The sequence below is a fragment of the Dreissena polymorpha genome, chromosome 7 (assembly GCF_020536995.1).
Source record: "Dreissena polymorpha isolate Duluth1 chromosome 7, UMN_Dpol_1.0, whole genome shotgun sequence".
In the NCBI taxonomy this organism is placed as follows: domain Eukaryota; kingdom Metazoa; phylum Mollusca; class Bivalvia; order Myida; family Dreissenidae; genus Dreissena; species Dreissena polymorpha.
Window position 1 is genome coordinate 79218267 of NC_068361.1, and position 24159 is coordinate 79242425.

General features: G+C 33.6%; 1 protein-coding gene across 3 annotated transcripts in view; it reads left to right on the plus strand.

Annotated features, from left to right (window-relative positions):
- LOC127838146 (CCN family member 2-like) overlaps nt 1-23164 on the plus strand; it is an 84680-nt gene extending 61516 nt beyond the window's left edge. For 2 of the 3 annotated variants that reach the window (XM_052365724.1, XM_052365722.1), the window contains exons 2-6: nt 10045-10249; nt 17576-17735; nt 19922-20091; nt 21192-21376; nt 21767-23164. In XM_052365724.1, coding sequence (XP_052221684.1) covers nt 10045-10249; nt 17576-17735; nt 19922-20091; nt 21192-21376; nt 21767-22072 — 1026 coding nt within the window. In that variant the 3' untranslated portion in view covers nt 22073-23164. Of the gene's footprint in view, nt 1-794; nt 992-10044; nt 10250-17575; nt 17736-19921; nt 20092-21191; nt 21377-21766 lie in introns of those variants that run through there. The other variant, XM_052365723.1, reaches the window with a different exon arrangement.
- Nucleotides 23165-24159: the final 995 nt, after the last annotated feature.

The window sequence follows — 24159 nt, forward strand, 5'->3', positions numbered from 1 at the left end:
CATGTGTATAACACTCATATGTTGAAAAAAATGAGTTTAATTTAAGTCCGTTCAGGGCTCGTTTCTTACAGGTATTGGGCTTCCAGTATGGGACCCCGTTCGTCCGTATCGTATGTCTGGATAGAATGTCGTGTTAAGAAACATATTTACTTTATATCATAAGGGCTCGGTGTTGTGTTCGTCTCATTATATGAATGACGCTACAATGATGATGGTCACTGATGCTGATTATACTGTTGATGATGATGATGATGATGATGATGATGATGATTGCAATTATGACGATGATCTTTAGAATGCTTGAAAATCAATGCATTTGCGCGTATGACTCAGTTCTGATATTCCTTATAAAACCTTGCTTAAATTATGTACGTTAACGATTGCCATTTACTTCATTGACACAAACATAGACTATTAAGTATTCATATGCACTAAACTATATATATTTCTTTCAAACAATTGCATAGCTTTTCAAAAAGTGAGATACCGTTTCTTACCCTGTGTCTTGACTTGTAGCAATATCTATCCTCATTTGCAGCCAATTACCATGTTCATAGCATATTGCTAGCGGTTATATGTATTAATAGCGTCAATTGACATTGACTTGAGAATCGGAGAAACTATCTATAACTTACAAAATACCGCAGATCAATCGTCGATTCAGTGCAGATCAGATCGTTTGTAAATCGTTCAGTGTCTATCTTAAACACGATGTCGACTAACCGCACAGCCACTTGCGATTAATAGTGTTAAGGAATACAATAATAACAGATAGTGAGTGTGAAATATTTGAATGAAGTCATGGAGCGTTTATGTGACAAATGAATATCTTTACAATTGCTTTTAAAATGATATGACACTTAAACGATATATTTGTAAAGCCTATGCAAAATAGTTATACACAAACATGGTGATAAAGTGGTGGTTGTTTTTGTGTATGGAGGTACCGTTTCTTTCATTTTGCTTAGGAGCTTTGGACAGAGGATCATGGGTGAGTAAAATGCAATTCACAATATAAGTATAAGTAAAAACATAATTGTACGCCGTAAAATGAAAGGCTTGATGCATTTTGGGCTTAGGCACGCTTTCATGAATCGTAAAAAATCATCACAACTATTTGCAATAATCAAACGTGTGTTTGTTTATACTATGTACGCGCTTTCTAAAGGTTTATTAATGGATATTCAAGTATAAAATTTCTTACTTAGTGAAATTGAAAAAAATCAAAAGAATCGATTTGCGTAGATTTCGCGATTTTAACTATTTCCGCAGAGTGCAATGCATATTGTGGTATACTTTTGATGGTGTTGATATAAAAACAACTTTTCCGACCATATATAATACATATTATCAAGTCAGTTGATCGCAAAACTGATAAATATTGTAAAATGTACTCATTTAAATCGTTTCAGCAAACACATAATTGTGGTCACCCGTAATTTTTTAAGATGGTTGCAAATAATGTGTGCGCTGTTAGTTTTAGTCTCCGCATTAACTGTTAACAACATATAATAGGAAGTGTCTATTGATGATACGAAGGCCACAAAATAACTTTTCTTTTACTAATACAATGTATAATTGTGACTAGTTCAGTGTTTATGTCATTGTGTAAAGAGTTTTAAGTTAACACTGTCAGCAAAAGTCGCTTTCACGAGTCAATGTATCACTTTCTTCAAACATTTGATAAAGCTTGATAATACAACAATATCATATTTGTTTAAACGTTTTGTCTATTTTACCCTATCGAAATAAACAATACATTTGAATTAATTATTGTTGTCTTCTTGGGTCCGTGTTTACCAACCCATTCTAAGACATACGAATAAAGAATATACTTCAAACAAAGACAAACACGTCCTGCGTTGGAATGTATACGGGCTACACATTTTGCTTACGTCATAAGCATCTCATATAAAATAATACATTTTATAAATTTCCTTGCAATGATTTGCTGAACGAGTAAATATTTTCAATATATTTTAATATTATTTCAATCCTTTTCGTAATCATACACTGATACTCCATATTTTTCTATATTGCCTCTCTCACTACCAAAATTGCATATTTAAATTTTCTACTTTCAATACCAAAGTTATTCTATTTATTATTTGAACAAACAACTATTGATTACTGAATTACCACTATTTTTGACTCAACTACTATTGCTACTGATACTTTTGCTTAAGCATTATTAAAGCATTTATTACATAAAACTATAAATTTGCATATGACGTTATATATTTATTGCTTCATTTAAAATGGCATTTTTACATGAGTGCACTCTTCGTATAATATTAACAAAGCTCGAGTAATTTGTGATTAACGTGATATATGTAAAACTAAATAACCATAATAGTTAGGAAAATTGATATTTCAATAAACGACTGAGAACATATTGATTGATTTGGAAAAGGTGCCCTGCAAACAAATAGTAAAATAAACTAAAATTTGTAGATAAAGGGTAGAAATTCATAAAATTAAGCCTCTACATATGCAGGATATTTTTGTAAAATTATTGATAACGTCAATGTATCTACATAAGTTCAAAAAAAGGTAAATATACTATATTGCATTACATTAAAATATGTTACGTCAAATCAACCGAAGAATACAGGTATTCAAAGCTCATTTATCATGTGAATGATATCAAAGCCCATGTAAGATTCTTGTCAATATGTGAAACTTAAATGGCTTTTATGATCTTTTCATTAATTTTCATCATCTTATGAATATTGTGAATAGTCGTATACATTTCCTGAGGGGACCCTTAAAAAAACACAATGTATTTGATTACGTTTTCATACTCTTTGTTTGTTTAAATAAACAACACGCATAAAATAAACTCATACAGTATATTTAATGACGTTTTTTTATTACTTCTCCTTCAATAACGTCCTACGTTCCGTTTATGGATCCACAAGATGAAAATTAGACATATTGTGATTGCATGTTTATCGTGTGATTCTAGAGAATTGCGTTTTGCAGTCGAATGTTATGTAAATCTGGTTAACATGGGAGTTGAGAGATGTTTTATGTTCACAAATTCGATGTAACTGGTGGTTAGATGGAGTTATTTGTGTAGATAATTCATATGCAGAAAATACCAAAGTTCTGCTTATATACCTTTTATACTACTGCTACTACTAGTCCATGTTGAATTAGTATGCGTATTAACATGGTTTTGTTTTTTGTATTAAATCGGTAGAAGTCCTAGACTAGAAATTTCGTACTTCATAAACGGTGTTAATTTTCGTTATCGTAATTCACAAGGTTTGTATTGTGTAGTTGCATTCAGGGTTAATTAAAATGTGGTTTTAAAATGTAGATGAATGAGAAGAAGCTGCATTGTAAGACGTCTATATCCTAATTGATCAACGTAGAAGAAATGTGAGAATGTAAATATAGATTTCAATGCCTATATATATATGTGAATGATTGCTATTGAATATCATTGATATACTTCAATATGCTGAATTTCGATGATTGGTTAATGAACCGTACGGTGTTTGATAGGTTTAATGGCTGGATGTAAATTTTCATTTATATCAGCTAATCTTACGGTAAAGTCAATTTTAAAGTTGTTCGTGTATTATTGATATTGATCTGTCAGAAAACAAATATACATGTCGCCGTGGCGTAGTAGATATGGTGTCCGTCTAACGACCGGGAGGTAAAGGTTTCCATTTCATTATGGGAGCGTTTTTAGTTCTCTACTGAAGACACCAATAGGTACAACAATCCTATGTTTGGAATTGCCTAAATTAAATATGACGACACCTTCGTACTAAATTTCTTTGGAAGATAAAAGTAAAATAATGTGTTAATATTATGAGTGTTTCCGATTTAAAGTAAGGTTATATAGTGTTTTCTTGAAATCGTATTTCAAAATAGTTCAACATATTAATATGTTCAGTCCTGCCAAAAAAGTGTTACATAGACATGGTAATAAAGTGGTACGCGTTTTTCAAATTGAAGTACATGTTTGCTTATAATTGTTGAACACAGTCTCATGGGTTAGTTTACGTACAACAAATAAACTATGTGTAAGGTGTAATCATTGCCGTAGTGAGATAGTCTCCTTTCTTGAGTGTTGTATTTCATATTATAAGATGTAAAGTTATTTAATATGCGTATTGTTCAACTACGTTTATTAAATAAATGAAAGTTTTATGAAATAATAAAGAATTACACACCATGCGCACAATGCATAAACAAACATTGTACATACGGGATTATAAAACGTTAATGCTTTCTTCAATTGTTTCTTGTACTAATATAAGCGAGAGTTTATTTTCTTTCTTAATTGATTAAAGTTGTTTGCATTTACACGACTACATTACTTGACCGTAGTATTGGTGTTTCTATACAAAAGTAATTATACGACAACTTAAACAAGTACTACCAATACTTCGTACTTTACTATTGTTAAAACATTTTCTTTTCTTTTCTTCTTTTACTGCACTCGCCACCCAAACGATATAGCAAATCTACTTATAGTTTGATTTCCAAAGCCTCAGCCAGAAGGTCATGGTCCCATAGACAAAATCAAAGTAGCTTAATTTATCCTTATCACATAACCTAGCATTGTGAATACCGATATTAATTTCCAGTTGAATGCAAGCTCTGTTCTCGGCGTTGGTTGATTGTATCTTGGATCCTATACCAAATAATGAATTCGTCAACCGATGGACTTTTGATTAAGGCAATATTTCAGCCGGCACATAACTGATGTATGCCAGTGGCAGCATCGTTGAAATATGTGTTGCATATCTGGAACAAGTTGTCTTTGCACTTGTACAAGAAAGCGGACTTTTCCGCAAGAATACATCAGCACTGTTGATTCATCTCATTTAAAATATGTATATATGCATAGTTAAGGCAACCAATGTTATTGATATACAACTGTTGCAAACATATTTCACAACACACACAATGATATAAAACTATTGTAAAACATATATTAAGAACGCACGAATTGTAATGCAATTTGATTTTGTTATTGAAAATTTGTATAAATACACTATCGAGTCAAACATAAAAACCATCAATGCAATATTGGTCGAAAAGCGCATCCTTTATTAAATATGCATGGTGTGTTTTTACTTTATCAGACATACACATTAAACGCAACGTAAATACTACATATTACATTAATGACTTGAATGAAGCGCGCGTGTGTGTGCATTAGACTTCAATAAAACGGTTTAGGTGAGCATGTAAGGCAATTAAATAGTCATCGCATTGTGATTGACCTAAGTCTGTAGCATTCTTCAGAGCTGTTCGCAGCGATCAATATTCCAAAAAATTATGTTATTAAGGTTATGGTTGCATGTTTAGACTATTATCGCAACTGGCGATAATAATATAAAATCCCAATACTGGTTCACTTTGTAAAATTGATATATTTGTTTATATGCATTTTAAACTATGAAATTATGTAACTAATTATTGTAATACTCTGTTACTTTAGATAAAATGAACTTTATAAATATTTTAGTAGGGTGTAAACGTTATATAAACAGTAAGGAAATGCACGACATAAAGCAAAAGTATGCATGTTTCCATCCACATTTCCACAACGTTATTTGAAACTCCACAAAAACATATTTTTTGTATGCGAAGCATGACTTGTTTATTATTACTGGGTGTAAAATAGTTGTACTTTCGTATATAATCGTTGAAATGAAGTTCCTGTCCATTACCAAGAATATATATGATATTCTCACATTCACCGTCGAGTGTCTATTTCAATATTATCTTCATATAATTCGCATTCAATTCCTACGTCAAAGATATAGAGACAAATCTTTCATCGTTTTTCTCAAAAAATGGTATGTACTTTTATAAGTATTTTGCAATCAGATCACATGTTTATGATTTGTTTATTGTTGAATGCGTCACATCACTTAAAGGATTATCGGGCGTTAAACGTGTTCTAAAACATGCTGATTTATGTCATAAGTGATAAAGGCAAGTCCATTAAATAGTTATGCTCCAGTGATCATTGCCCTTTGTCCATATGGATTTATACTAAGTTGTAAACTTTGAACATCGATTGTGTTAAAAAAAACACTTGTTCAATTAAGCAATAAATTCCCAGAACTATTTCTTCGAATTGTGATTTATTTATTACAATAAGTATTAAAAGTTTGCTGGTAAATTGGATGGCGACAGCACTACATATATTTTTTTTAACAACCACTTTTTGCAGAGGTTTTAAATAAGTATGTTGTTATTTGCCTCTTCGAGGTGCTTCGTTATGTCGCATATTCAGCACAAACAATTCAATACCACCAAGCCTCTCTCTGAATTGTATAAATACTTGCATGCCTGTGTTTAGTTGACATACTGTGCCAATTACTGATGTCTAAATAAGGGGTCCCAAAGTAAAAAAAAATGATACTTGATGTTATTGATAATACCATTATTGCGAATGCAAATTGCATGCGTTACAATTAATGTCCATATCAGTGAACAATATTCTATCATTAATACTTAATGCATAAAGCAAGTGGTCGGGCTATGGTGGCATAATGACACATACTCATATAGTATGACATATTCAAAACTATTCCAGACTGCAATAGACCAAATATTAAAGGACTTGATACTGCTGTTCATCTGTACATCTATCCGATATATTTATATAGATAAAGTGTGATGGATGCAGAGATTAGTAATGTTTCATGGTATTGGAGTTGATATGCTATTAAATAAACGGACATCCATTAAACAGTTACTGATATCACCCTCGTACATTATACAAACGTTATAAGTGTGGCAGAAACCATATATGATATGTAAATGGTTCTTTGATTTTGTGTTTGAAATATAACAAACAACGACACTCCAAAATCTATATCGCGATATAAATTCTTGTTTGTATCTACTACTTTTAGAACACAACGCCAACTGTATATACACAATGATTAGAACAATGATTCCCCGCTTGGGACTGTCTGAAATTGTGTTATATGGTTTCACCATCAACTACGATATTCAATTTTAAATTGGTCAATTTAGAATTTCAATTTTCAAATTTGAAATTTAAATAACAGTAAGAAATTATAATATGGAAGGGCAACGAATAAACTCTGGGTGATTAATTAATATCAATGTGGAAATCGAAGAGTGATTGGAACCACACGGTATGGTCAACACAGCAACAGAAATTACCAAAGGTCGTCTTCCGTAGAATATAATATGCACGAATATGTGATATTACTATTTAATACATAGGTTAATGTATTGGTTATGCATGTATGTATAATAAACTAAAAATTGAATTACTGTTGTTAACTATCGTAATGTTGCCTGAAATACACACAATACAAGTTGACACTATACCTGAGTATTACCAGGACACCGTATCATTACATGAGTATATAGCAAAGTTTATGACCACGGAGCATTCGTGGAACTTCCTATTTGTTTACAAGGCTACGCGCAAGATTAGTGCTTTTAAGTGTTTTTAAATGAAACATGGTACCACAAAACAACAATATTTTCAATAAGTAAATCTAGTAGTTACTTTTAAGTATAATATCTACTTAGCGAATAATCATACTATATCATGCATTTTATTAAATAAAATGTTCAAACTGTTAAGGACAGTTTAATTATTATAACATACTAAAACACATGTTTAAAAATACGGTGATTATACGGTTAGCAGTTAATAATACTGATCCTGCTACTGCAACCCCTGATTATATTATATTTCATCTGAAAAGATGTTGTCATGGACGAATCAAGTCCGATCTGTAACACAGCACATACCATGGAAGCGTGCATATCAACATTAATTTCCGACTGATTGACAACAGCGTCTGCGTCGCCTGTTGATTGAATCCTGAGCCTCTGAATTCAACAATAACTGGCTGTAGATTAAGAATGAGCTCAAGCGACAAATTAAATAGGTCCACCATAGACAAGTGAACCACGTACATCTGAAGTAGTTCCTTTACGCTGTAGGAGTGTGTTGTGACTAAATTATTAATTAATAAGAGTCGTTTTCTATATTGATTTATTATTAACCATGTAAAATAGTTATCTTTAATGGACGTATTTAATTTTTTTTTTATGTATTTAAGCCAAATAATATTATTGTAATGTTCGTAATGTAGTTCTGACTAAATCACTGCTGTGTTCAGTTAACATTTTGTAAGGGATGCCAAACATAAAAAGTCAAATCAGAAGCAAATTATTACATTGGGCGATTTGTTATTTTTCAAATGTATTTTATGTCAGCATATATTCAAATTGAAAATAAATACATGTAAAGATAGTCCTGTTGAAAATCAAGCAATGCACAGCATAGGTTTAAGTGTCACTACAATTGCATAAAATCATAAAAAACACACGCTTCCTGAGTAGCTCATGACTGAAAAAGGCATAAAATGCAAAAAAAAAACATACTATTATATCTGCCATTGAAATTGACAGCAGATTTACATAGGTGTAGACCTTGTATATGAAAAAGACAATCTGAATCAGACCCGTTGATTCGAAGAGTTATTATTGAAGATCGTTATTCAAATACGATAAAATAGACCGTGAAAATTTGAACCTGGTGTATAGGCTTGCATCGATATTGCATCGCCCCAACTTAAAGTAAAGTAATGCTGTACGCCGCATGTTTATATCCTACTTGCTTAAACATTTCCAATGGGGGGGAGGGGTACTTTGCATAATTTTTGTGTAATAAAAGTATGCAAGACACGCACAAATAATTAAGCAGTATGTTTGCCTGATAAACAATTCATATATGAAAACTGTGCATTCTCGCGTTGAGTGTCTTAAACATTATGTCAACAAAATATTGTATTGTTGTTTACACTCACTTTGTATATGGTTTATATAGTTTGTCAGAGGCATGCATTTGCTGCTTCTGCCAACAAACTGTTATCATATTTCAAAATTGTTTGCAGCCATAAAACAACACACATGGCAATAACTCACAAATTAATAGTTTTTAATGACTTGTATATGCCCGTTTCATGGGCGTTATATTGTGTGGGTACAAAGAATTTCAAAAGAAATGTTAAAGTATCTACAGACAGTCGTAAATACTTCAAGAAATGACGTATCTGTCCCTCATCCCGTAGTTTAAGAAATTATTCCTTACACTCAATACCGAGTGTAAATGTCATGCTTATCTTCATAAAACACTTCTGGTGCGAATGTGTAGAAACGAAAGCTGACTTGAATACATTGTGATGTCTGGTTAATATATAGTTTAAGACAATAAAAAACAGTCGGAGCATTGTGTTAGTGTTTTTTTTTGTTTACTTCATTTTATTCATATTTCAAATTTAATCAAGTGTAACCAAATCACAAACTATAGTATTCAATTAATTGTATACTGCACTATTAAGTTACTTGAGCTAAATCAGAATGAGTATGTGGACCATGTGCTGGAATTTGCTTATAACGCCAGTTGTACCACTCAAACAAAACTAGATTATTCTAACAGTGTTCAAGAATGAAACTGTAAGCAATCGTTTAGGTATTATATTTAACCTGCAAGGTATTCCTCTTCATTTTCTTTAGTTATTTTATAACATTTACCACTTGCAGATCAACCTCATTCGGATTTCTGGAATAGACTATTTCCATTATAATTGATGCATGTGTGTGGGTGTGTGTGTTCATTTGTTCTTCCTCAGTCTCTATTTCACTTAATATAAAACTCACTCGCACGGTTGAGCACTTGATCCCAATGTATAGTTCCACATTTGTTTAACACACGCTATATTCGCATCCTTATATTTAATTGTAAACGAAATGTATCACCAACTTGTCCACCGTCATGTATGTCGCTATTTTTATAAACAAATATTCTGCGATGTAATGTCACAATTTGCGCAAGTTTATTTGTTATCTAATTAGGGCTTCACAAGGTTAACCTTCCGTCTTAGGTTATATTGCATTTGTATTTTATAAAAGTATGCCCTAATAAATATGTTTGAACCAATCACACCAACATTGTCTTTTCCATTATTTCGATTTCTCTACCACTCAATTCGAGTATGTATGTTACAGGTGTGCCACTACCCATGTCAATGTGAGAAACGTGAACTCAACTGTGTTGACGGCGTTCCCGTCCTCCTTGACGGTTGCGGGTGCTGCTACATGTGCGCACGACAGAACGGTGACCTGTGCAGCGTCAGAGACGTATGTGACGTCAAGCATGGCCTGTTCTGCGATATGACTGTGGGAGCTTCACCTGGCACAGGAGTCTGCAAAGGTTAACGAATGTTTTGTTATCATAGGTTTTACATGCGAAATTATAAAATGAAATCCGAATAGGAAACATAAATATCCGGGCCTGCATACACATAGCATCCTAGGGATAACGTTAGAAAATTCTTAAACAATTTATCAGGTCTTTGGCTTGTTAATGTTTATAGGCTTTACTGCCCTTTAGCCAGGACAGGAATCTTAGGCTGACGAGGATCTGCAGCAAAAAAGTTTGAAACATTCATAAATAAAATTTGGCGACATGTACTTGAAATATTATTTAAAATAAAAAGACCAATTACAAACAAAAAACGATCATGTTTGCCCTAGTCGCTTTACTCCACTGACTCCACTCTTAAAATGAAAAGATCATTAGAAAGGAAAACAATTATGACGATGAAAATTCCGTGAATAATTAAAAAATTACTACATTATGTACATACTACTTAAACGATACGTTCAAACTTACGTGACCGAGATCGTATTTAATTCATATTGTAGGTTAACAAACTTGACATTCCCCTAATTTCGCCTCCAATTAATCCATAAATTGAATGAGTCGAATTACAATTCAATCGTTGTTCGATTTGCCTATTCATGCCTGGCTATCCAACGGTACTGTATGATAAAATTTCACTTTAGTATCCGTGTTTACTTGTTTACATGAGAACAAATTTAGACCGGGTGTAAGAAAACAGCACCCTACTGGGAGTTACTGTATTTGATAACGATCGTAATCCACGTACTTTGTGTGTCAATTTCTCCGAGCCAATATAGAGTAGCAAATTAGCAAATGCATGTCAATTACAATAATCTTACCTTGGTCTCTGGCGAAATGGTTTTTCCGCCCCGTTCGGATCTGGAAAGATCCTGCCCCAAAAGCTCTACAAGTTGTTGCGCGGTGGTTAGGTTCACCCGATACTGATTTACAAAATCTATATCGCGAACCCCGCCAACCTCAAAACGGGGCCGGATCTCCCGCTCTCTTCTTCTCTGGTTATTTGCAATCATAAAAAAAAAACATTTCGACCATATTGGATTTTTTTCACGCTCTGCGACTGCGTTTGTGTGATCGCATTTTTTGAAAGCACAATACCGCAAAAAACAGGTGCTCTTGCGGTGTGCGATTTTCGATGAAACGCAAAATAGCCTTAATATTGGCGATGTGCGAATATCGCAACCGAACCAGCGATGCGATATTTGATGAAACGCAAATTGCGATCAGATAAGCGATGTGTGATATTTTAGCAGTAACATTGCGATGCGATCGTTGATGAAACGGGGCCCTGCTTAGCACAACAAATGCTATAATGATAATATTGTGTGCCTTTGGTAAGCAGACAAGATTAGATTTTTCTTAGAAAATGTGATCGAAAATATACTTTTTAATACAACTTATGCTGAGATTTCATGACGCATGACGATCTGAGCGAATACTGGTCTTGGAGAGACTGATGACAATTATATGTACGCTTATTGTACATGTACTGGTAGAAGATTAGGCCCATGTAATGTTAACGTGTTGATATATAGATACGACGCTCTAAGACATCGATGGAAGATAAAATACCTAGGTGCTAGCTTGGTAAACTTGTAACCAAATAGCAAACCGGTATTTAATTACACAGCTTGGAAACTATCAATGGAAATTGTATTTGAGTCGAATATTTGATACATTGCTCAATGCATTTGTAAAGATCCCAAAGTGGAAGATGGTCAAAACATGTATGACGGTTCGGAACCACACCAACACCTTGGGTGGTAATATGATGTTTGCATTCAGAGGTCATCAATTGAGAAAACCATGGCACTTATATGTTAATATACCAATTCCAAAACTGACGTTTACAAGGAGAAAGAAGACATACACATATAATATTATTCGATATATATTTGACATTTAATTGTATAGTTAATATCAACTGCTCATGTATTACAATAAAGTGAAATAAGAGTTAGTTTATGATGTTTATAATGATTGAAAAGGATTATTGTTTGGATGATTTATATTATCATCAACATATAGCGTTTATTTTGGAATTCATTGACATACAATTAGAGCGATTGTTATATGCTTAAACTTAAAATTTACCAGATATTGAAGATAACACTTTGTTAAAAGCGATCACACACGATCTGTCTAATCTGTGTCAAATAGAAAATAACTTAATTAAATATACCCTCCCGTTCTTTGATATTTCTATGAAGAGCCCATTTCAAGGTAGAAAGCGCTGTAATCAACGGTATAATAAAGTCTTCTCTTTGTCTTCAAATAGTGCAATCGTTTAACAACTGGCACAATAAATTATAAAGATATACCACATAGCATATCAAGGACAAAATTGATTATAGTTGATTTGATTGATTTGAATGAGTATAGTGTGATTTTGCTTCAAATAAAATGAACACAAACTGTATCTATTGCATTGAAAATACATAATGCTATACGACCCGTTCAATCCACATTAGATTTTTCAACTGATTGTGTTTATAAAACTGTCACAAAACAGCCGTTGCGTTGATATTCAAAACTGGTAACACAACAGTTGTAAATATAAAGAATGCAAGTGGTATTTGTGTAAAAATATTGCACTTCTCTTTTCAATTTCGCACTTTAACGTTTAATGTTGAATCAATTGACATTAAATAGCTTTACCGTGTCACAATGTATTTATATGTCGGAGATTATTTACCTTTAGCAAACGAAGAGTAAAGGTAAATACCGCCGATTGACATAAAATCTTTCCAAAACAAACATTTAAGAAACTGTCATCGAAATGAACAAACAGTAGATGAACATTTTATATTCTGATCAAGCGGACATATTCTAAAATGTGTTATTTAATTACAGATCTGGCTTTAAGTGAGTTTGATACATTCCTGTTAAAACTGATATGACTGACCCGTTTACCGGAGCGCCCGAGACAAACTGCCTTACTTCATTACTATATTATATGCATTTTGAGACAATCGATCCATGACATTTTTTATACTGCTGACATTCCATTCAACGGCTGTGTACATTTTAGTTTTTAAGATAAACATATACGAATTATTTTACCCGTCAAACATTACGCCACAAGACACGTTAAGGAATCAAAATGAAGATATTAGAATCAACTATAAGGTGGATCTGAATTGTCAAATAACGACCGAGTTGTACATTAACTCAAAATGAATAGACTATCAAAAAATAATAATTTTTAGATGCTCAGATATTGTTGTTTTAAATAAAATGTTCGTCAATATAAACATACATATATCATAACAGACGTATTAACAAGAGGGCCAAGATATAAAGGACCGCAATCTTGTGAAAAATACCAGATAAAAAAGTAGTGTGTTAGAAAAATGTATTATGGTATATAATTCAAAATAGCCATGTCTTCTCGACATCCCAAGGTATGGTCAATACTGACCCATGGGGTATGATTTGAACAAACATAGAAGAGGACCACTATGTGATGTAACATGCCAAATATGAGATAACAATATGATCTGGAAGCCCATGTTGCCATGGTAATTACAACTCTTGGTCATATTGTAGCAGAGAAGGGTATGAAAAAACTTTCTCTATATTAGTCTTATATATTACGTAAACACTGGGAGGGGCCAGGTTTAACCACAGGGGAGTTGTTCGAAAAAACGTTGTATGTGACCACCATTCGATGTTACTCACCAATTATAAAATTCTATACCTTGCGGTTTAAATGACTACTTTTTAAGAAAGTCACTATACAATTCTGTATAAATCATGTCAAACATGGCACGTGGCCAGAATTTATCCCTATGGAATTCATTTAACATATATTTTAAAGTACCACTATGTGACTTTTCATACCTTATACATTGTACATTGAGAATTGTTGTTTCTTGAGACGATTTGGTAAAAAATTTACTATAAACGTGTATTTAAGGCATGTGATTCGAACATGTCTTATATCTCTGAACCTTTTGGTTTAAGAGATGGTTTTTGAAGATGTTTGTCTTGTAAAAAGATAATACTATGTTAGTGTCATGGTGTACTTGAATGTATGCGAGGAATTTAAAAGGCGGAGGGGTTGCAAAAAGGTTTACTCGGCGAGGCATTCCGATCTGTGTAAGCATCTCTGAGACGAGTCAGATACATTCAAAATCACAATCATACCGTCATAGTATTCTATTTATCCCATCTTCACCGCGACATTGACGGTATAACATCCCACGACGTCATGCGATATGCGCTTAATTTAGGTAGATATTGTTTTGTTCATTGATCGAATTTTAAGGTCATGCCACGTTTGTTTGTTTGTTGTTTCTTGTTTAGTAAAAATGCGATGGGATAAATAGAATACTAGGATTAGCGTTGAATAGAGAAAAGTTTATGTTGCTCGGCTTGAACATCGAAGGCGTTCGCAAAGGCTCGCGCTCCCGTCGTTCTTAGCCTTGCAACATAAACTTCTCTCTATTAAACGCTTACCTATTATTCTCTATTTATCCTACACTTTTTTTAAATAATGTTTGTGGCGGATGCAATCATACGAATATTCTTTAATTGCTAAAAACAATAGCAAAACATATAAAATTAACTTCATCTAACCTAGCGTAGTAGTAATTGTGTGTGATCTTTCCCGCCACTCGAAATAGTCGTAAACAATTCCATAAAGCAGAGTAACAAGACAATCTATCGTTAAATGCCGCGATTCAAAGATGCTCAGGGATGTTATGAACACAAGCTATATGTAATGTATTACAGAAGAAAAATGGTAAAATAACACCTACATTTACGGTGATCTTTCAAATGAAAACTAACACCTAAAAGTTTTCCCTATAAATATTGTTTTTGCAAAAAATCAAAGCTTTTCTTTTGTCCATTGATGTGCCGTGTAAAAATGTCTGAGGCGTGTTATCTGCAAACAAATGTCTATATGGTTTACTTGTCCATATAATAAGTTTGATTTAAATCAGTTTGATAACTTTGATCATGATAAGATTCAATCATCAGTATAAACACCATATATTTACGCAAGACTCATCGTTTGGTATAATCAGTGTTTCTAAAATATTCACACATCAGATATTTACATACCGTTACTGGTATGTGAGATTTCGTCATGACAATTAAAGATGTTCTCAAATATTTCAATCTTTTTATGTCATAGATTAAAAGAGCAATTTAACGCTTAGATTCCATTTATGATTCACTTCAGAAATTACTATATCATTAAACGTATTTGTACAAAGCGAATATCATTGATCCAGTGCCAGACGGCAACTGGATAAGTGGTGAAGTAAACACGGATTTAAAAGTTTAATTGATCTCATATGTAAAGTGTTCTTTCACAGTCCCTAACAGTTGCACAGAATACATAACTAAAGTACCGGGTAATTGTAAAAGCTGAAAATAGAAATATAATAAGTGTTTTCATATCGTTTTTTCCTTCAAAACTTCGAAACTGATCTATTATAAATATTTCACCATTGAAGACAAACAAGTCACTAAAATACGTACATAGTTATTGTGACTATTATTTATTTATTGATAAAATATACTTCAAAATGTAAATTCCCATCAATAACAAAACATCATTTTATGCAAACATGTGGCATTTGTATTCAAGAGGTCCCGTACAGAAGCGTGAAGTTTGACTTATCAGATAAGTATTATCGATACCCACGTTAACGATTACGATGTAGACATTTTCAATTAAATACAATACACAATACCAAGCATAGGTGTTGCTTCCAATTCAAAAAACAGCGTCTGAAAATGTTAACATTGGCTGCCTTGATACGGCCCTTAATAAAAAGATACGAAAAGTAGTTCACTATTTCATGGCTCTTTAAGGCGGATTAAACTTCAATGTTTAGTTCCTGTATGGCAATATGTTATTGCAACTTCTTGTTGAGTGCATTAATTCATCAGAAATAGCAACGTGTAAAGAAGACAACCAGTACAGATTAATTTGAGTTTAATTAATGTCGAGACGTATCTCTTGGAAATCTTTAAAGTTAAATGCATGTAACATATTTGTCAGTTTTGTCATTCGCGTGATTGCACGCACTACTGTATGCCTTTGTGAAAATTAATTAGAACTTTTGAATCATTTTCATTTCCATAAGATGTTTTATTGACATTTAATTATCCAATCGTTCGAGTTCCGATTAAGACCACGACGCGACGTAGGTCTTAACAATGTTTACCATGTGATATACTTGAATACAACTGTTACATTATAATAAACTGAAAACCGATATACTATAAGTAGTCGGTATACCAAATGCTAAAATATACTATCATATGTTATCCCGTCTAAATCAATAAACGGTTTAATCAAATTTAAAGTCAGATTTTTCTCTTGTAATAAAATACTCTCTTTCGTAAAATTGAGTTATATTTAGGAAACCATAACCGCTTTACAGCCAAATATGATGTCACCTTAAATTAAATTTATTATTTCAATGTGTTTAGTCCGCTTTCGCTTATTATTGGGAGCTCCATTTATGCTCATCCGTTCGTCCGTTACTACGCGAAATATGATCCCGTGATCTGTTACTGTGAGGCAGTACTAAGATGAAACTGTGTATCCTTATTCAGGAGAGTGTCGGGATTATAAAAGACCTTTTAATTTTTAAAAAGCTTCAAAGGGGAGATTTATGTTACTTTAATAGGTCTTTATGAATTGTATTATGCGATAATTCGAAAAGGGCATACCATATTATCATGATCAACTCGGTATATAAATATATTTTGGATTAAATTGTGTGAATTACACCCCGTCATATCTTAATCCTTGTCATGAGAATAACTCGCAAATCATAGGAAGTCAAGACTATAATTAATTGTATATGTGTACATAATGTCAGTTGACGAAAACTATAAGACACAGTAAAATACCTCGAAAAGTGCAAAAGGTATAATCAGGTTAATAAGCAAAAATTGTATTCCCCATCGGCCATGCGTCTGGTAAATGTAGAAAACGGAACTTTAAACATAACTTTGACAAACATACTTCGGATCTGATTAGGAACCATCCCAAGAGTTTAAATATGAGCCTCGCTCTGGGAAATCGGGGCTTAATGCATGAATGTAAAGTAGCTTTCAAGATAAGCCTCTGCAGTCCGCACTTTTCGCTTTTTCATAGTTTTCGTAGAACGTTTTTTCTCAGCGAAAATCCAGTTTAGGCTGAAAATGTCAAAACTGATTAACCTATGCGGACTACACAGGCTAATCTTGCCCTATTCTTTACGCACATGAATTAAATCCCCTTTCCAAGTTCGATACTCATATATAAACTTTTGTATTGTGCCGAGGTGCGCGCGTAATATATGTTTATATTAACAATGTTTTCAGCGAATGCATCCAAGCCATGCGTGGTGAACGGTCAGACGTACGCAGACGGCCAGCAATTCAAGCCCGAGTGCTCCAGGCTGTGTACATGTCAGAATGGCCACTACGGCTGCGTGGACCTGTGCCCGGACGAGTTCCGTATTCCATCCATAAAACACTGCAGGTACGTATTTGTTTAATAAATAATTCGAAATTAATTATGTCAATTTTTTTTGCCTCTTTTAATAAATATATGTGTCGCGTTCTGAGAAAACTGGACAAAATGCATGTGCGTAAAGTGTCGTCCCAGATTAGCCTGTGCAGTCCGCACAGTCTAATCAGGAACGACACTTTCCGCTTTTTTTTCGATAAAAAAAGGACTTCCTTTAAACGAAACATATCATTAAAGCGGAAATTGCATTGTGCCAAGTTTTCTCAGAACAAAACACAAATATAAACTCTGTTATGTTCTTTGCTCTGAATTGAATCGGAATTATGTCACTTGCATATCATTTCAGACGAGAGGATGGAAACAAACATTGGTCCCTGATAATGTTGCTCAATTCCCGTCATTCCTTTAGTGTAAAAGGTTATTCCTAAAGAAAAAAAATCCAGTGATTGCTGTCGATTATTAAAATTCATGAGTGTACAAGGGGAATAATATAAACATTGTAAAATTTTACCTACGGTATAACAAATACAAATATAAATGCTTATAAATATGGCGAGTGACCATCGAACCAAAACAAACGCACGAAAACCACGATCTTAACGGCGGTCATCGCCATTAAACGGTCAGTGCAAAACTTTGTGGTCTTTGAACATGTTTAAATATATACATAAACCTCGCATTCACCCAAAGTAAATTCGTTCTTAAACAATTTAATTGTTAATGAACTTTAACCGCATCGCAAATTTAAATATAAAATTAATTAAATTAACTTTGCAAAGCTCATACAACACCAGTAAATAAGTCACCTTTATAGCTAAAGGGTACATTGCTGTGTCTAAATTAACATGTTGTTTACTTTCTACTCTCATTTGCAAACAATAGAGAAGGTCATTCGACTACAAATTGTTGTTTATCTCACAATAAGAACACTATATGCGTTATTCCCCGTTTCGATAACAACGTTCAACGGAATTCAGAAGGTCATGTCAACATAGTTTCTTAGAGAACATGATCAAACTCTTAACCCGGAATACAAAATATGAGTCAAGAATGTGCACTGAAAATTAATTATGGTATTTAAATGCTTACAAGCAAATTTAATAACGCCCAAGTATTACGTCAACTGTTTTTGTCTTGCCGCTATATGTGCACAGCATGATGTGACGCAGAAATACGTAAAATAGTACTATCTCTAAATACCTATTCCAATTTAAAAATTACATTGGAATGATTGAGAAGCACTCAGGCTTCGTTTGTTGGACAATGACGAGTCGTACGTCTTAATTTAATATAATCTTAGGATAGACTGATTAAAATTCCATACGGTTCAATTTAATTATTTTCCACTTTCCGATGTCTAGGAATTGATTGAAGACGAAATACATTACAGCAGCTGTAGATTTTAGCAGAACCACAAACGATATTGGAGAGTCGAATGCATTAGAGAATAGCAGTTGATTTATTTTGCTGTAAAACGTTTTATTGTAAGTTGAGTATGTAATAAATATTCATCACATATTTTCTTTCCAGTTATTCTTATGCGCGTATGTGTGCGGCATTTGTATTACGCACCGCCAACGAACATTATTATTGTTTTATGTTTCGATGGTAAAAACTTATTCTAAAAATTCACCGTGACGAATCAATAAAATATAAGTTTCCTTGTAGTTTTTTATGCCTGTATCTTTCTTCTCCATATAAAACAAACGTCAGTTCACCGGATTTATGGCAATAATATATTTAAAGTATACATGATTGTAGTAAATAAATTATAGCTATTAACAAAACAAAAAAAGGTCAATTTGTTTAATGTATTTTTTTTTTAATTTAATGTTTTTACGCGTCATTATGTTTTCCACAAATGGTATAAAACTCTCTTTTTTGTTCATAAAGTGATAATATTGTAAAACGATGTCAACATTTTCTTTAGAGTCGAGCGATGCTTAACAAATAATAGGCCAGAAAAGTACATGGAACGAATACATTTATTTTTCCCTTGATTCTATTTATTGCGCAGGTCTTTCACAATCAAGAAACCGTATCGAATTTTTATTTTAAAATCCCATCAAAATGCTGTTTATAATGCAGCCTAAAAATTAAGTCTTATTTTATTTACGTACTGTTCTTAAAAAACATTATGCCAAATGTTTCCAACCATTGACCTCTAATTTAATCGTTTACTTTGTTCTTCTTTACAGCCAACCGAAACTTATGACCGTCCCTGGACAGTGCTGCCCGCAGTGGACGTGCGAGCGACAGGAAACGGTCCCGGAACCCACTTCCGGCACGAGTGGCGGCATCCAGCCGCGACACATCGGCGACAAGGCGTATCCGCCCGCTCTCGAGATGCAGTCATACACTATTTACGGTAAGGGCAAGCACTCGTGATATCGTGATATCTGACGACACGATCCGATCAAGAGTTGTTTCGTTGAAAATAGAAATATAATAACTTAACTGGTGTTAATCTAAAGTAACCAATGGTTAAGAATAACTGTAAGTAGAACCAAAAGGAAAACAATTAAAAAAAAACAACAGAAAATCTTTGCATTTATTACATGGAGAGAAATTGAGTATTTTAGAAGAATAAGATTGATGAGTTATTTCCATAAAATAAACGTCAATCAGCCGGTATTTCGTCCTTCAATGTTTCCGCATGTCTGTTTTTTAATAACTTATTCAATTTGCAGATATTACAAATAAGTATAAGGGTTTGCCTTTCTTTTTAGGTCACCTTGAAGTTTCCATTTATTGTAAAGTCTGACGATTTATTACATTAAGAACGCTCTTGACACACTCATATTGACTAAGAACTCGCTCAATTTTTAGTTGATTATGTTGTGCTTGTGCTCCGTTAAACACGCATACCGATGAATATTTATACAGATGGATTTATATTTGTTATAAATATCTACATACATGTACATTTCTTCACCGTGGGCTTTTTTATGCATACGAATTGTTATAATAAACTCTAGCATTTACTTAGTATACATTACAGATGAGACCTGGTTCCGACATTTATTCACGGTAAAGTTCGAACTCGTGATTCAAGAGTTCAATGAAAGTATTACATAATTGCCGTCGTATATAAGTTGGTCTATTACGCTCAGTTCCTGTTAAAAGCCCAGTATATGCATCGTGAACGGTATTTAATGTTTCAGCATATTCATGTAATGATTAAATGCTTTCATAAAGGCCAATCTTATCGGGTATTTGCTTAATTTTTGTTTTAAAACTATGGTCGATGAAAACTGACATAGCGTTGTGCCGTATAGTCGTTTGACGACATTCAAACCCGCCTACACCCCAAAACGAACGCACGATGCATGTTATATTTGTCGTATATAGCGCATATTTGAAGATCTGGTATGCTGTTGTTGTCGTCAACCCACCGACATTAAAGATTGATAAATCAGAAATCAACCGCCATAGACAACACATTGAACGACGTTACTCATGTTTTAGAGCCCAAGAAAGAGAGCCACACTGCGCTACCGAAGTGCGCAGAGAACGTGACGTCATGGAGCGCGTGCTCGATGTCATGTGACGTGGGCGTATCTAAAAGGCGGATGATTGACAGGCGATGTGAAGAGAAGGAGGAGACCCGACTGTGCTACTTACGACCATGTGGCATAGAATTACCAACATCGGTATTAAATAGAAGCACTTGAGATTATATTAAAGCACATCTTTAGTTTAATGTATAGTCAATGGTTGGTTATCCGTTCAAAATACCTTATTTATGTATGATGTATTTGAGCGTTTTTTGTTGTAATACATTTTACTGTTATGTGTCTGCTTTATGTATTTTTCTGTGTCTTCTTGGGTACATATATATATCTCCACTAATGCTTCATCTAACAAGAGCACAATTTGATAGAAGATCTAAACATGCTACTTGTGTATTGAACCACAACGTTATGATTTCAACATATTTAAATATAACTGTATCTCGTAAAAAAAATATCCTACTGAAATACAGGTCGCCGTGTAAGTATTTTGCTTGTATATCTAGGGTAGTGTATGTGTTTATATTTCAGGGAGGTAAATGCACGCCAACGACGCGCAATGGCCGGCAGCACATTCGGTACGCCGATTGTATCAGCGTCAACGACTGGAAACTGAAGTTCTGCACCACGTGCCGGGCACGCCGATGTTGCTATCCCCGTCGGGAGAGAACCCGACGGATTGAGTTCCAGTGCGGAAACGCCCGCCGGGAGAAATTCGATTTCATGTGGATAAAAAGCTGTCGCTGTGACCGACAATGCTATAAGCCCGCTCCGGAGGCGAATAAATCTAACAAACATGAGCTGGAAAATATATATTACGCCCCTAAAAAGCCGTAACAGTTTTGTGTTCCGGTGATAATAACACGTCAATACAACTGTATAAGGCATACAATTTGCTTATACGCGCGATGCATTCATTCGGTTTTAGCGAAATTTGTTGTACAGGAAATGTGATGGAGACATTGATGGAAAGCACATGTTTACTTGAGCACTACTGTTGTTGTTGTCTCTGTAATATCATAATTGCGTTGAAAATCATGGTGACTTGATGTGAAGTGTGTTATTTAAAGGCTTGATGGTTGTAAATACTTACTGTTTCGGGTTGTTGAACATTACAATATCGACTTGAGTATGACCAACGTAATCTCAAATCACACGACGTCGTCGAGATGAACTAAGGTGTTTTAATATATGACCTTGACGTATTCATAAGTGTAAAAAAACTCACATGAATTGACAATATGCATATTTGACAGTAAACGTTTTACTTTTAATATGTAAGGGCATCATGGACACGGTCTGTTAGGATTTTGAAAAATCTGAGAACATGTCATGTAAATTTCCACATAATTATACATAATTATATATAATTGTCGCGTTTGAACTGATTGGATAATATATACTTCTTACCGATGTGTGTATTATGACACATTTTGTTTACGGGTTGATTATTTATTCTATCTGTCGTTGGTATTGTTTACTACATATTGTGTTTATGTTGTATAACAAGTAAAGTTAAAGGTTCCCCCACGTGTAAGCCCTTTTGATATACAACTAACACGAACGTTTTTAAATTTCAAATAAAAATCTAGCATATAAAATGAATATATCCGCATACAAAATAATGCAAGTAAAAAAAAGATAAGACTAATAGTCGGTCAAGAAAAGAAGATTTCAACGACAGTCATACATAGAACATTCACATTCAGTTTAAAAACGATACATGCATAACAATTCTTTTAGCGCTTTAGTATTTTAAATCGCACATCCTTCTAGCTTTTCAATGGTTTTGATTCAAGTTCTGAGAATGTTTTTCCCATACTAGTAGCGGTTGATACTTCGTCAGAGAAATTATTCTTACAAAATGAACCTATAATAATAATAATTAATTATATGTTGATACATTTATTAAAGAAAGAAACTCGGAAATTATGTACATTGTTTTTACTAACACAGCACTGGATAATACCTACAGTGGGAGATACAGGCTAGTATATTCTTTTATCACATGCCATACCCTGTTTCCCATGTAATATAACCATTACGAATATTTTTTTTATCCCATTTTCACCGCGACATTGACGGTATAACACCTTATGGAATATACTAGCCTGTCTCCAACACTGTGGGATATACCTGTCGCGTGCACGGACTACTTTTTAAATTATTCAACCAATGAATGAGTTTTCGAAAGAAATCTCTAGAGACGAGAAAACTTTGGCTTTAAAATTATAAATACAACCTACAACCTTTAGATCTAGTCGCGGGACATAATTTTTCGCCATCCGTAAAATTAATCAGCTGATTGATTGCGTCATTAAATGACATACTAATTGCGTCATTTGTTGATGACATCTTTAGGTGTACACGAAACAAGTATGCGATGTCTGGGAATTAAACATTGAAGACTCGCATTTTTTTTCGTGTTTATGTATCGATTCGTGGATGTAATTATGAAAAGGTGCATATTCTATGGACTACTTACCTCGGATGAAACCGGTGAGACGAAGGATTTAGTTCAACATGTAAATCTAGCTTATTCATGTTATTTATTTTCAGAATTAGAGTGCCTATTTTGATGTGAATTTGTGTGTGTAGAGCATACTGATGGTGTGTATTTTGGTTCAGTAGACTAGTAGTCTATTCGTTTTGGCAGTAAACGTACGTGTATTTACTTTGATTAATAAATTTTGTCTTTGTGATTTTATCAAAGAAAGTCTATTCAGTAAGAATAACCCGTTTGCAACAAGTGTTTCAAAGCTTTATATATTTTTTACGGATTATCTTGTGTTTGGATCGCAAACTAAAGGATGTGAAGGCTAGATCAAGACGCCATCAAAATCTGCAGCGTCCATGAACAAATAAGGCGAGTACGGTAGTTTTTTGATAATTTATGTTTAGAACTACTCTGTGTTGGCATCGAC